Genomic DNA, 16,390 nt, shown 5'->3' on the forward strand with positions numbered 1-16,390 from the left:
TGCCTAAATTTCTGAGACATAGTGCTCGTTCTGCTGTCTGGCTGTCCAACTACTCTGCCCCATCTCCCCAAAGGCTTGCTCTCAGGAATGTACTCCAAGATAGAGAAATGACCTTTCCTGAGGTGCTCTCCCCACTAAACATTCCCTGGTGTTTTAGTAGGCTTTCAAAGTTTGAGAAATTTCCAGAGGACAGGTAAAGGTTGCTGCTTCTGTTCTTGTCACCCAAAGGTACTTCAGCCAGGGTCAAAGAACCATTAGATGTTTATGATTGAGCAGATTGAGCCTGAAGCTCTAGGAAAAATGGAATGGTGGGGTAGTGTTTAACTCTTCCTTTCCATTGTGGGAGTTAGAAAGCATATTTGACCCTCCCTTTCAGAGTGGTCTCCTCTCAAAGTTCTGCTACACCCTTAACTCAGCTCTTTACTTCTGTCTCAAGCAGTGTCCCTGAGAGGCCTTAAGTATAATATAACAGCCACTGCTGTTTGATCCCCAGGCTACCCTTCTATGTAGTGGCTACCTTGATTTAAGGGAAGGACCTTAAAACAAAAGATCTCCCCTGAAAGTCTGAATTCTGAAGTGGAACTTAAGACATCATCAATGACAGATTCCTTTAGCCCAATAGATTCATGCTGCCTGGAGAGATATGAGGGTTATCTCAGATTTATGATTATCTGAATTAAGAATGCAAATTAACTATGCCATTGCATTCTAAGATGAATTGAAGAAATAGGATGGGGAGATAAACATGTAATATGAAAGCCTAGAGAAGGAGAATTCTGTGGGAAACAAAGATTCCAAAAATTTTGGAATGGAGCCCAGAAGCTGTTTGTCTCGGTTTCCTCTCCACAATCACTGTTAAATAACTGCCAGATCTTACATTTCCATGAAGAGGGGGACAAACATTCATGACCCATGGGTGAGGAAGTTCCTATGCTTCTGGAACAACTTCTTACCACTTTCCTTCTACACAGTCCTGATATAAAATCTATATCCACACCCCCACCCTCTCAATCTTCTTTTAGACCCCAACCAGTTATCAATCAGGTTTCATGAAGTCATTGAGAACTGTCAAATGCAAATTGTGAAGCAGTGCTCACAATTAATAGAGCTGCTTATAAATATATCTCAATGGAAATTCTGATTATCAGCATCTTTCTAATATTTAAGGAGCAGATTCCCTTTTTCTGTCGTAGAAAACTCAGAGCCTAAGAGCTGCTAGGTCTCCCATCTGTGAATTAGAATTAGACAAGTGTCATGCCCCCAGGTTGTGTAGTAGAGAAGAGGGAAATGTCTGGGAAAACCTTTTTTCCTCTCAATTCCCAAATGAAAACTGAATGATCGTGATTTTCAGATATAGAAATTAACAAGTCTTGAGTTTCTGGCATTAATACTAGGAGTGTCTCTCTTTTGTGAAATCTCTTGTGCCTGTACTAAACCACAAAACTATCCACATGCATATTATTTATAATATTTCTGTCAATGATAAATTTCTGAGGCTAAATAGTTTTCACACTGGGGGAAGGTTACCCTATAAGCAATGACTTAAAGTTTCTTCTCAGTATGAATTCTCTGATGTTGCAGAAGCCCTCTTCCCTCATTGAAAGCCTTTCCACACTCACTACATTTGTAGGGTTTCTCCCCTGTATGGATTCTCTGATGTACAGTAAAGGATGACCTGTGAGTGAAGGCTTTTCCACATTCAAGACATCTATGCGGCTTCTCCCCAGTATGAGTCCTTTTATGTCTTGCAAGAGACGAGCTGGAGCTGAAAGATTTTCCACATTCACTGCAGTTATAAGGTTTTTCTCCAGTATGAATCCTCTGGTGATTTGTAAGGCTTCCCTGTGCACTGAAGACTTTCCCACATCCATTACATCTATATGGCTTTTCTCCAGAATGAATTCTCTGATGTACAATGAGGGAAGAACTTTCACTGAAAGCTTTGGAACATTCACTACATTTATAGGGCTTCTCTCCAGTATGAGTTCTCATGTGTCGAGTGAGTTGCATACTATAAATGAAAGCTTTCCCACATTCATTACACTTATATGGTTTTTCTCCATTATGAATTTTTTGATGCTGAGCAAGACCCCCCTGCTGACTAAAGGCTTTTCCACATTCATTACATTTATAGGGTTTGTCTGCAGTGTGAATTCTCTGATGTAGATCAAAGGATGAATTGTTGCTAAAGATTTTTCCACATTCATTACATATGCATGGTTTCTCTTCAGTATGAGTTTTCTGATGTAGATTAAGGGAAGATTGAGCACTAAAAATTTTTCCACACTCAATACATTTATAGGGTTTCTCTTCCACATGAATTTGCTGATGTAGGTTAAGTGATAAGCTGCTACTGAAGGCTTTACCACATTCACTACATTTGTAGAGTTTCTCTCTAGAATGAATTATCTGATGTTGTGTGAGGCCTGAAGACTGGGTGAAGGCCTTATCACATATGTTACATTTATAAGGTTTAACTCCAGTGTGAATTCTCTGATGCTGAGTAAGGTACATTCTCCTGCTGAAGGCTTTCCCACATTCACTACATTTATAAGGTTTCTCTCCATTATGAATTTTTTGATGTTCAGTAAGATGTCCTCTCTGGCTGAAGGCTTTTTCACATGTGTTACATTTGTAGGGTTTCTCTCCTGTATGAATTCTCAGGTGAACAATAAGGCCTGCACGACTGCTGAAAGGCTTCCCGCATTCATAACATTCATAAGATTTTTTTCTATTATGACTTTTGGGATGTGGAATAAGAGATGAGTTATTACTGAATACTTCTGAATAGTCACTAGATGTGGAAGGTGTCTCTCTAGAATGAATTGTCTGACATTGAATAAGACATGTACACTGAGTACTACTCTCACCACATGCACTACATTGATAAGTTTTCATCCCATTATGGAGTCTCTGGTGTCTAGTTAGGTATATTCTCCGGCTAAATATTTTCCCACATTCACTACATTCATTGGGTTTTTCTCCATTATGAATCCTCTGATGAAGAGCTAAGGAAGAACTGCTTCGGAAGGCTTTGCTACATTCAGTACATTTGTAACATTTCCCCCCAGTTTTAATCCTCTGACACTGAGGGAGGTCCACATTGTGGGAGATGGGATTTTTACGTTCACGACGTTTACGGGGTTTTTCTGTAGTATGAATTCTATGATGTAGTGTAAGCCGTGAACGGCTGCTGAAGGCTTTAGTGCATTCATTACATTTGTAAGGCTTCTCCCCAGTATGGATTCTTTGGTGTTCAGTGAGGTGACCCCTTTGACTAAAAGCTTTCCCACAATCACTACATTTATAGGGCTTCTCTCCAGTATGAATTCTATGATGGAGAGTGAGGTGTGAATGATTGCTAAAAGCTTTACCACATTCATTACATGTATATGGTTTCTCCCCACTATGGGTTCTTCGATGTTCAGTAAGGTGTCCTCTCTGGGTGAAAGCTTTTCCACATTCATTACATTTGTAGGGTTTCTCTCCATTATGAATTTTCAGATGCTGAGTAAGGTGTCCCCTTTGACTGAAGGCTTTTTTACATACATTACATTTATAAGGTTTCTCTCCAGTATGGGTTCTTCGATGTACAATAAGACCTATACACTGGAGAAAAGCCTTCCCACATTCAAGACATTTATAGGGTTTTGATCCTGTATGAATTCTTTGATGAACAGTAAGAACTGAGCTGTTACTAAAGGCTTTCCCACAGTCATTACATTTGTAAGGTTTCTCACCAGTATGAATTCTGTGATGCAGAATAAGGGATGAAGTATTACTGAAGGCTCTCCCACACTCATTACACTCATAGGGTTTTTCTCCATTGTGACTTTTATGATGCTCACTGAGATGCCCACTCTGGCTGAAGGCTTTTTCACATATGTGACATTTATAAGGTTTCTCTCCAGTATGAATTCTCTGATGTACCACAAGCCCTATGTACTGAAGGAAGGCCTTCCCGCAATCATGACATTTATAGGGTTTGGTTCCGGTATGAATTCTCTGGTGTACAATAAGAACTGAGCTGTTGGTGAAGCCTTTCCCACATTCATAACACTTATATGGTTTCTCTCCAGTATGAAATCTGCGATGTAGAATAAGGGATGATTTATTACTAAAGGTTTTTCCACATTCACTACATTTGTAGGGTTTCTCTCCATTATGAATTTTTTGATGTTCAGTAAGATGTCCACTCTGAGTGAATGCTTTTTCACATATGTTACATTTATAGGGCTTCTCTCCAGTATGAATTCTCTGATGTTCAGTGAGATGTCCTCTTTGGCAAAAGGCTTTTTCACATACGTTACATTTATAGGGCTTCTCTCCAGTATGAATTCTTTGATGTAGCATAAGATAGGGAATCCGACTGAAGTTTTTTCCACATTCTGTGCACGTATATGGTTTATCTCCAGGTCGAATTCTATGACATCGAGTAAAGTGTCGCCTCTGCTGGAATGCTTTGCCAAATTCATCAAACACATAGGGCTTTTCTCTAGTGGTTACCCTGTGATACCGAATAAGGTCTGAATGGTAACTGAAGGCTTTGCTGCAAGCATTAATCATATGATGTTTCCTTCCTGAGGAGATTCCATTATAACTATTCAGATCTGAAGACAATTTATGGGGACTATTTTCTGAAGCAACATTCCTGTGTATGTCAAGGATTGATCTTTGACAGAAATTTTTCCTAAATATAAATTCACGATCTCTTGACTTATTAGAAATTTTCTTTGCTTGCTTTAAGTCTCTCCTCAGGTTGCCCTGATATCTATAAAAACTTTGACCAATTTCTCCAAACTTAAAATTCCTGTTATAGTCTCCTGGGAGTCTTTCCAAGGATGATTTTTCCAATGAAATGCCCTGCTTTAGAATTATCTTCTTGGTCTCTGGTCTATTTTGGTCTGAAAGAAAAAAAAAGGAAGGTAAATACTTTGCTGTCATTGTTATGAGAAAATGACTGAAAATGCTCACTGTTTGTTTCACAGATTTCCAAGGATCATAAGCATGCTGAGACCTTACTTAACCTTGTATTTTTCTAGTCATTCTGGAAGATGCTAATAGAGTATCTCTAACAATGTGTTGGGGCAGGATTTGAGATGGCAGTGCTGAGGAGGCAGGAATGTTCTGACTGGTAGAAGGAGGAAAAGAAACTTTTGTCTCTCTTTTGGAGGCAAATTTTGGGAGGAATAGAGCCTCTAGGTTGGCCTCTACCTGATGTATTTCTCACACAAGGTACTTTGCTTGCTCTCAGATTCCTGAACCAATCTCTCTGCTACTCTCTGAATGGAGGCAGCATCATATTGCAAATATCATATACTTAAGTTTGCAGAAAATAAAAGCATACAGAGTCAAGAGTCCATCATGTCTCATTCCAACAAGATATTATTTCAGGTGAAGTAAGTAGAGGCAAGCTCTATTTGGTTCTTTATGTTGGGAAGGCTTTAAATATAGTATTAGCAATAAATCACACCTGCTTCCTTAGAAGCAGTCAAATTGGGTACAGAGGGGATGGTCACCAGCAGATTGTCCTCTGAGAGTTAAAAAATAAAAGCCCTCAGTTTTCTGTGATTCCCTTCTTCCTCTGCATTGACAGTGGAAGGATGGAGGGGCACAGAGGGTGTTAAGAATCAAGAGTTGTAAGATGATCCTCAAACAATAATTCAGGTAGTCATATTCTAAATATGAGATCTGGGGCGGCTAGGTGGCGTAGTGGATAAAGCACCAGCCTTGGAGTCAGGAGTATCTGGGTTCAAATCTGGTTTCAGACACTTAATAATTACCTATCTGTGTGGCCTTGGGCAAGCCACTTAACCCCATTTGCCTTGGAAAAAAAAACCTAAATATGAGATCCTCACTCAGTGACCAGGAAGTAAATCATACCATTCATTCCTCACATTGTTGCTATAAAAGAAACAAAACAAAAGGAAGTGGATGGTTCACAGAGTCTCCTAGAACCCCTTCATCTTCTTTGTTTCATTTCCCTTTTTATAGTATGGTGAAGTCTACAGAGCTCATCTCAAAATCATATTTTTAAATACAAATAAAAATGCACAGTTTTACAAAAGAAATCAAATGTAATGAAATACAGTTATTGATATATTTTTTTAAAAAAAGCACATTCACATTCCCCAAATTAAGAACCTCCTTTCAAGAATAATTAAATAAGGTAGCTGGAAAAGATGGTTTTATTGTGCATTTACAGGCAACAAAGAATATTCCTTGGGATATATGGTCATCTCATATTGCAGAAAATAATTCAAATTTCTTTGCAAATATCAGTTGCACATTATGAGGAGATAGACTGTTCTAAGAAGAACTCTATGAGCTACTCCAAATTAAATTAATATATATATAAACATAAATATATATATATAAACATAAATACACACACATACACACATACACATAAATACATTCTATTTAGTAATTTCTATGCAAGGGTGGTCAAGAGAGGCAGAAAAACAATGCCAGAAAATATGCTTCCAAAGATATACAAGAAGCCAGAGGTCTATGACCCACAAAGAAGCTTCATGCCTCCATGGCATGACTGCTTTCTGGAGAAAAAATCCTGGAGGCCCTGAACATGGCAAGCATGAAAATAAAACTAATTACATGTAACAGAAAGAAAAAAATTTATTTCTCATGTGGGTCGTTTCAAAGTCAGCTATATACGATCAGATTACCAACTCCTTAGAGGAAAAATCTCAAGTGATATAAAAAGAGAATAAAAGTGAGAAAAATTATGATGGGCAATTTAAACAACTTCAATCTGTTCTATTTTAAAAACAACAAAAAAGGGGCAACAGTTGGAGAAATGGACACTAGTATAGACTAACATTATTTCCTAGATAAACATTTCCAAGATAAACCAGTTGTCAAAAAGAAGAGTTTCTATGAACCTAGAAAAGTGCCAGAGCCAGTAAAGATTTGATCTTCGCACCAGGGTGAGAGACATGGCAGCCCAGGATAACAATGGTTTAGAACAATAACTTTATCAAGCAAAATTCTGAGGATTTAAGGATGAAACTGGAAGGAGAACAAAAAGAGGCAAAAAGGAAAGGTCAATGTATAATCTGATAGCAAAATCTCTTCCTTATCAAGGACATTTGCCCTTGGAACATCATGGTCCCCTGTGGGCTGTGAAGGCAGTAGAAATAGTGGCAAAGTCAACACAAAAGCATTTATTTATTAAGGTTTGGTGATGTTAGTTCCCTAAATGAGATCCATAATCACTACAGAATTCAGTCTAATGATGAATTCAGAAAAAAGTCAACTCAATAAGGAACACTTCTCGACTGGACACCCTGAGAGTTGCTTAGAAGGATGAGAAAAGTGATGTGAGAGGCTCAAAGAGAGAAAAGCTATGGAATAACTTTCAAAGCCCTCTCTATCTCTGCTAAGAAAGCACCAGGTGGGGTCACAGAGAATCAGACACAACTGAAATGAATGAAAGTCTGGATCCTCATCTATCCTTGTCACTCTGGAAGGTCCAGAAACCCTTACAAGATCTTCCAGTTTCCATCACTATGTTTGAGTCTGGCAGTCTCATGCCTGACATGCCCTCAACACTATTTCCTTGAAGGTATAGTTCAAATGTTGCCTCTTATTCACTTTCTGCCTGTAGACCTCTACCTCATCTTTATCAGAGAGGTAAGAGGAGCTTTTCCTTTATTTTGTGTCTCCAACACTGAACAAAGACTATGGTGTACAGGAGGTGCTTAATGAATGCTCACTGAAGGAGAGGCAGACTTTTCCAGAGCTGAAAGAGGAATTTCAGAATTCTGGACCAGGGAAAACTCACATTTAGGTGCAGTGATGAGATCATAGACACTACTCTTCTTGTAGGCAGACTCATAGGAGGGGATCTGGGGTAGGGGAATATCTACATGGGAATTCCAAGTCTGAGGGCAAAGCTGGAGATGAAAGGAATGACAAGTTCATGGAGGGAGGCCCAGGGGAATGGCTGCAAAGTGAGGATGAAGAAAGTGGACTTAAGTGAGTCTGGGAGGGGTCCACCTGACATGGGAGAGCTGGGGCACCAGGGTCTTTCTGGGGAGGTCAAGGGTTAAGGAAGGGCAGAATCATGCAGGACTGAGGGAGCATAGGAGACAACTGCAGACGGGCAAATGAAGCCCCTGAAAATGGGGAACTCTGTATAATTGAGGGAATTATAAATCGAAAGGCTCAATTTCCCAATCCAGGGACTGATTGGGAACAAAGATGTTGGGGTTTTTTGGTTTGTTTAAGAACCTTCTGTGTCGGGGCAGCTAGGTGGTGTAGTGGATAGAGCACCAGCCCTGGAGTCAGGAGTACCTGAGTTCAAACCCGGCCTCAAGCCACTTAACCCCATTTGCCTGGAAAAATCCTAAAAAAAAAAAAAAAAAAAAAAAGAACCTTCTGTGTCTTTTAAATCACTGGGAAAAGGATCCAAAAAAGGCCAAAGATAAGGAGATACCTGTGCCAGGGAGAGCAGGAAGGGATGTCTGTTGCCTGTGGCCCTGGTAAGAGTTCAGTTTAGAAATGACTAGTCCATAGATCTTGCCTGGAAAAACTACTGAAGTCATTGAGGTGGTGTCCGAGGTCAAAACCCGCCCCCAATTTGCTATCTCTCTCACCTGCACAAGGACTTCTCCGCTCTTCCTCCAACAGCATCCACCGATCTTCCCCACACTCCAGCTGGGAGATTAGCTCTGGCTTGGAAACTGGAAGCCCTGCTCATGGGGAGAGAAATGGGAGCACCCTCCGGAGTCTATCCCAGGTTCTTCCTCTTCAGGGAGAGGCTGGCAGTGCCCAGGGGCTGGGATGAGGCGAGACCTGAGGAAGTCAGTCTGGGGCTACACAAACAGTGGACACTGAATAATAAACCACTGCTCACGGGGACTCTGGGGAAAAATGTCTACTTGGGGAACAGAATTTGGGCAGGGGACAGCCCAGGGAAGAATGCCTGTTTCTGGTGGCAGAGCTCCTCCTAGTCACAGGGGCATAAACGCTGTTTCATGGATGGATAAGGTTAGGTCTGAGGCCAAGGCCCACTTCAGCTTGACACCAGAGCCTGTGGTGGGCAAGGCCATAGCAATACTGTGAGGGGCAGGCTCCAAGGGCCAGCAAGAAGCTGGACTCCTTACCCAGGAAGACCAGGTGCCCATAGTTCTCCAGCATCACCTCCCGGTAGAGGTTCTTCTGAGCTGGGTCTAGGTGTCTCCACTCCTCCTGGCTGAAGGCCACAGCAACATCCTGGAAGGTCAGGAATGCCTGAAACACCAGACATATCTGCTCACTCAAAGCCCAGCTTCTCCCAGATACTGAGAAGCCGAAAGGAAGTGGAAAGTCAGAGAAAGGGGTATCAGGTCAGGTTCAATGAAGGCTGACGTTGATTGAGTCCCCAGGAGAGTCACGTTCTCTATCCCCACAGCCACCCCTGCCACATGTGCCACAAAGTCTGATCAAAGTCACAGAAACTCTGACCCTCACAAACATGCTCTGCAGTGAGCTGGACCAGACTCAGGTGAGACCCTTGGGGTCTTTTACCAATTAACTAAAGGAGGTTTCCTCACCATAGCAGAGAAAGGCCACACAACAGGAATGGATCCTTGGCTGACCAGAAAACCTCATCAGCACCACCTCAGGTCTCCAGAAAGTTCCTCCCCTACTTGAGCCAACCAAGTCATGGGGACAGCTTCTTAACCCATTAGGAAAAGAACTAGACTAGCTGGGATGGCAGGGTGCATGGGTTACATCCCAGAGAATACAATCTCGAAACAGAACTTCCATATATATATATAAAACGCAGCAGTCCCTAATCCAACAGTCTCTATGGTAATAATTTTGGCTTTCTCTCAGCCCATTAGCCCTGTACTGGCTTCATTCTTCCCCTTTCCTAGTCTGGACCTTGTTCCCAACCCAGCCCTGGTCTCCACCTCAACCCCTCCATCCCTTCCTTTCCTCTTTCTTGGCTATAAACTTGAGAGCACCATCCACACTTTCCAACTTCATCATCCAACCATCTGCTCTTAATTCCTTGATACAATGAATGGCCATCCCTCGGCCCTTATTCCTTTGGACCACTCTTGGCAGTCTCGGCCCCATCTGCTTGAACACCACTTCTGAGTGTACCCCTCTGCTCTATCCTGGGCTCTCTTCTCTGCTCCTATAACTGACTTTACTCAGCCACCTCAGGGTTTCCAAGTGCTCAGGTCTTCATTTGACTTATTGACTCAGACCTTATCTCTCTTCTGATATCCAAGTCTTCAATCACCTGTTGGATATCTCAAATTGGAATTCTTGGGGGGAAGGAAGAGAGCCACTCACCATATCCACAACAGGGATCATTGTCTTTCTCTCCCCCCCACTTCCAGATTGTCCCTGTTCTGCGAAAGACTTTCTTTCTTACCCTCCCAGCTTTTTCCTCTGTTGCTCATCCCCAAAATGCTGCCCTTGATGATCCAACTCCAAGACCAGACTGTCATGCCTCCATCTCCAGACTGAGTCTTTGCACTGGCTAAAACCCATGCCTGGAATACATTCCCTTCTTCTCTCTGATTCTTGGTTTCCTCAGATTCCCTAAATGATAGTCAAAGTATAGGAACAAATATTTTTCAAAGGGAGAAACACAAATTACCAACAATCATGTTTGAAAAAATAATGTTTTAAGTCACTAATAATTAGAAAAATGCAAATTAGAGCAACTCTGAGGGTTGAACTCCTGCCCTTCTGGAAGCTATTGGGTCCAACAGCTCCATGTCACAGTGTGGGCTGGCAGTACAGAAAGGCATGGGGTTCACAGCTCTAACGATCAATAGGGAGTGGCTTAGTTGGTTGTGGCATAAGGATATAAAGAAATTGTGCTGTGCCCCTGGGTCCTAATTCTGGAAAAGAGAGAAACCTAGAAGAGTCATGGGCACCCATGCCCAGAGAAAGGAGAGCCATTATAGCCCAAATACACGATGGTCACCATGGAGAGGATCTACAAGGAAATACACATAGAGTACACACAAATGGAATTGAAGATAAATTATTATTTTAAAAAGGCATCTTGTGATTTAAGAAAAATCTGGAATTTATGCAAAGTGAAGGGAAAACACTGCATACATTAATGGCAATACAGTATAACAATCACAAGAGACAGCTATCCTCAGCAATACAATGATCTAAGACAATTCCAAGAGTAAAGATGAAGCCTACTATCCACCTCCAGAGAAAAAACTGGTATTGATTGAATAGACTGTGCTACTTTTCACTTTCTTTCTTTCATTCTTTTTCTTTTCTGCATGTCTTCTTGTGCAAAATGATTAATATGGAAATTTTTTGCATTTTTGTAAATGTACAATCTATATCTGATTGCTAACCATCTCAGGAAGAGAAGAGTAGTGGGAGAGAGGAATAGAATTTGGAACTCAAAACTTTGAAAAAAAAAAGTTAAAAATTGCTTTAAAATGTAATTCTGTGGTGTAGTGGATAAAGCACCGGCTCTGGAGTCAGGAGTACCTGGGTTCAAATCCAGTCTCAGACACTTAATAATTACCTAGCTGTGTGGCCTTGGGCAAGCCAGTTAACCCTATTTGCCTTGCAAAAACTTAAAAACAAAAACAAAAACAAAACAAAGCAAAATAAAAAGTAATTCCCTCAGCCTCTCACCCAGTGTTCAGAGTTATGATAGTAAATGTTTAATAGCCAGTTCTTTAGTAGCAGGATGAACTTATAAGTTTAATATCTGAATTATTCCCATTCACTCCATCACTTCAAAACAACAAAACAATAAATCAAGTCCTGATTTGTAGTAGTGGCTAATCTCAAGAGGACAATTTAACAACTGGCTCTATAAAACCAGTATAAACTGGCTCCAGCACCTATCTGAATTTTCTTCCTTTTTTGTCATGGAACCCCCAGACAGGCAGCCATATGAAGCCATAAACCCCTTCTCGGAATCATGCCTTTAAGCACAAAATTAAACAGGACCCCTAAGAAAACCAACTTGACAAATACCAATCAAGATCTAAGTGATAGTGTCTCTTTCTTTTACCTCACAGCTGTTTGCATGCTGTCTCTTCATGTGGGGAGGGGGACAGAAGGGCTTTGAACACAGTAGGTGCTTTATACATTCCTGTTGATGCTGGCTGCTATATATCTCCACCGGACATGTACCTCAGCCTTAAAACAACTTCATCTACAAACACCCAAGAGTGATGAATCATACATAATAGAAATTATAAGGGCCTCACTCTACCAGACTTGATGGTGGAGGTGACTCCCTATTTCTGCAGAAATTGAATAAAACTACTTTCTGTTTCTACCTTGAGAGAAAAAAAAAAGAAATTATAAGAAGGAGAATTTGAAGAAAAATATCAGACCTAAATGGAGACTAAGTAATCTAATCTCTAAGAATGAATCCCAGAACACGACAATGAGAGCATACTAGGACTCTAGAGATGCAGCTGAAACAGTCCTAAGAGAAAAGCATACATCCCCAAACATCTTTAAACTTCAATAAACAAGAGAAATAAGAGATCAGTGAAATGGCTGTGCAACTAGAAATATTCAAAAAAGCAATGACTCAAAACCACCAAATAAGTTCAAAAAGAGAAATAATAAAAATCAAAGAAAGAAAAAAATGTAAAAGAAATTAATATTAAGGTAGATTTTTTAAGAAATTAAGAGGAAAAAAGATCATTAGCTAATGCAATTAAAAAAAGGGAAAGTAAAATTTAAAAACCAAAAATAAAAAAGGAGAAACCGTGCCAGAGACAGAAAATCATTAGAAAGTTTTTGCTCATTGTATGCAAACAAAAATAACTTACTAACTTTAAAAACAGAGAATTTAAAAGATCCATTCTCAGTAAAAGGATTTGAATCCAACATGAGTTCCCAAAGAGGAAAATAAAATCCCAAGTCAGGTGGATTTACAATTGAATGGCACCAAACATTTGAAGAATAAACTTATAATAGCATAAATTAGCTCCATAAATATAAAAAAGACATCTCCCAGAGATCTATGACATGAATATGATCCTGACACTGAATTTGGGGACTAAGAAAAACAAGTATATTTCCTAAAGACAAATGTAAAAATATAGAATAAAATATTATCAAAGAAGCTGTTACATATTAAAAAGATAAATCACTGATCAAAAAGTCTTATACTAGAAATGTAGAATTGGTTTAGAAAAACATAAGCAAATAGTCCTTCCTAATTAAAAACACAATAAAAAAAATCACATAATTATTATCAAGACACAACAACACTCATTTATGTTAAATATTCTAAAATGCTGTCAGTATTGGAGAAATAGTGGAGGCTTTTCCAATAAGGTCAGGGTTAAAGCTGATATGTTCATGGTCAGTACTACCATGTAAAATAAAATTAACTCTGACAAGAAAAAAGAAAAAGGATATGAACACAAGCAAAGATCAAACAAAACTATCAGCATATGTAGACATGATGCTTTACTTAGAGAAACTGAGATTCAACTAAAGAAAGAAAATCCTAGGGGCTGCTAGGTGGCGCAGTGAATAGAGCACGGGCCCTGGAGTCAGGAGTACCTGGGTTCAAATCCGGTATCAGACACTTAATAATTACCTAGAAAAAACTTAACAAAAAAAAAAAGAAAAAAAAAGAAAATCCAAAAAGCTAATTGAAACAATACTTCAATAGGTAAGTAATATAAAAGAACCCCCCCTCAAAAGATCAGCTTTTTCTTAACATTGCTAAAAAGTAAACACACACACACACACACACACACACACACACACACACACACACACACAAACACAAATCTCTCCAAAAATTCAGTGGGTGAGAGGGAAAAAAAAATTCCAAATAACTCAAGTAAATGAGGATCCATGTATCACAAAATCAATCAATGACTTAATTACAAAATTTCTTAGAAATAAAGAAGACTGGGGATGGCTAGGTGGTGCAGTGCATAGAGCACTGGCCCTGGAGTTAGGAGAACCTAAGTTCAAATCCGACTTCAGACACTTACCTAGCTGTGTGGCCTTGGGCAAGCCACTTAAACCCATTGCCTTGCAAAAACAAAAAAAAAGAAATAAAGAAGACTTTCCTAGATGCAGACATCCTCATTGTTCTTGGCTGGATTGTGCCAACAGAATAAAAAGGTCAATACCTAAATAATTGTGATATCAAATGACAAGGGTTACCACACAACAGTTCATAAACCCTGACAAAAATCATAAAATTTATCTAGAAGAAGGAAGACATGGTCAGGAAACTCCAAGGAAATAATAAAAAAAAAATGAAAGGAATTAAGTGTGTTGAGAAATGCCAGATTTTCAAACAATTCTACAAAACAGTAAGCACTGAAACTATTTGGTGGTAAGCCAAATTTAAGATATATGATACAAAAATCAAGAAATGATTTAAAAATGTGCAAAAGAAAAAACTCAGTACACTAAAAAGACACAATATTAAACTGATTATACCAGTTTGTGATTTCTCAGACAAATCTTTTTTTGGTTGTCCCCTGGATAGTGAAATGTTTCTGCTTACTGATGAGTCTTAAACTCATAATAAGGATAATAATAATAATAATAATAATTATGAAAAATGCTGAAAGGCATGGATGATGTGCCTACTGTATTACAGTGGTGGATGTGATCCTAAGGGGTCTGGCCTGGTCCCTGACCCCATGGAGCTGAGGGTCAGTAAAAGATTTCCAGTTCTGCCAGACAGTCCCTTCAAGCACATCACCACTTGTGGGTCTGTTTCCCTCTCAGCTGACTGATCCCTGAGCGCCTTTCCAGTTGCAGGCATGTGAGGGCATGACAACTATGTGGGGGTGAGTGCTCGGGGACCTCAGGGGGATCCACATTCCACCAAGAACAGTCTACTCACCAGGGAGCCAGGAGCTGTGGGGAGTCCAACTGTTCCATCCTCATGCTGACCTCTGCTCTTCTCTCCAGGGAGGGCAGACTCTGGGGGAGAAGAAGGGGGTCAGGAGGGAGCACCCCACTTCCCTGCTGGTCCTTCCCTGGTCCCTCCTGCCCAGACCCTTCCCCCACCCAGCAGGCCTTTGGCCCTCACCTCTGTCCTCACTCCCTGGGGCCCCTGAACCATTCTCCATGGTCACCTTGCCCGAGTCCTCCTTTTCAGGGGCTTCCTACCGGCCGCACATCCTGCCCCCCAGGCCTGAAGGTCTCAGATTCCGTTCCTCATCGTCAACCACTGCCGGCATGCTCTGGAGAAAGATCTCAATGGGTCAAATCTGTCCCCTGGAGCCCCCGGGGGCAGGAACAAAGTCAGGGGACATGGGCCCTCCGCATAGGTCGCACTCCATCCTAGCCCCAGTCTCAGCCCACCGTGGGGGCAAAGAGAGAGACAGAAAGAGAGAGAGAGACACACAGAGAGACAGAGACTAGGCCCAAGGGGAGAAGCAGTCACACACACACACACACACACACACACACTCACACATGGAGTCAGTCAGTCATACACACACAGACACACACTCACACATGGAGTCACAGTCAGTCATACACATGCAGACATACACACACACTCACACATGGAGGTCACAGTCAGTCATACACACACAGACATACACACACACTCACACATGGAGTCACAGTCAGTCACAACACACACTCACACACTCACACACGGAGTCACAGTCAGTCACAATACACACTCACACATTCACACATGGAGTCACAGTCAGTCATACATATATACAGACACACACTCACACATTCAGACATGGAGTCACAGTCAGTCATACACATACAGACACATACTCACATATGAATCACAGTCAGTCATACACACAGACACACACACTCACATTCACACATGGAGTCACAGTCAGTCATACATACACACATACACACACTCACACATGGAGTCACAGTCATACACACACAGACATACACATACTCACACATGGAGTCACAGTCAGTCATACACACAGACATACACAGACACACACACTCACATTCACACATGGAGTCACAGCCAGTCATATACACACACACACACACACAGACACACACACACACATTCACACATGGAGTCACAGTCAGTCATACACACAGACATACACAGACACACACATCACACTCACACATGGAGTCACAGTCAGTCATACACACACAGACATACACACACACACTCACACATGGAGTCACAATCAGTCACAACACACACTCACACATGGAGTCACAGTCAGTCACACACACAGACACATACACACACTCACACATGGAGTCACAGTCAGTCATACACACAGACATACACAGACACACACACTCACATCCACACATGGAGTCACAGCCAGTCATACACACACACACAGACACACACACACTCACATTCACACATGGAGTCACAGTCAGTCACACACACACACACACACAGTCTCACAGTCAGAGACCTAGT

At 40.9% G+C, this 16,390-nt stretch overlaps 1 protein-coding gene across 1 annotated transcript in view; it reads right to left on the minus strand.

Moving 5' to 3' along the window:
- The window catches only part of LOC141515592 (uncharacterized), a 38,675-nt gene extending 22,502 nt beyond the window's left edge, over positions 1–16,173 (minus strand). The window contains exons 1-5 of the mRNA XM_074227323.1: positions 15,041–16,173; positions 14,852–14,931; positions 9,129–9,255; positions 8,619–8,714; positions 1,596–4,904 (exon numbers count right to left, since the gene is read on the minus strand). Of these exons, the coding sequence (XP_074083424.1) occupies positions 1,596–4,904; positions 8,619–8,714; positions 9,129–9,255; positions 14,852–14,931; positions 15,041–15,080 (3,652 nt within the window). The 5' untranslated portion in view covers positions 15,081–16,173. The remainder of the gene's footprint in view (positions 1–1,595; positions 4,905–8,618; positions 8,715–9,128; positions 9,256–14,851; positions 14,932–15,040) is intronic.
- Between the last annotated feature and the right edge of the window lie 217 nt (positions 16,174–16,390).

The sequence above is a fragment of the Macrotis lagotis genome, chromosome 2 (assembly GCF_037893015.1).
Source record: "Macrotis lagotis isolate mMagLag1 chromosome 2, bilby.v1.9.chrom.fasta, whole genome shotgun sequence".
In the NCBI taxonomy this organism is placed as follows: Eukaryota; Metazoa; Chordata; class Mammalia; order Peramelemorphia; family Peramelidae; genus Macrotis; species Macrotis lagotis.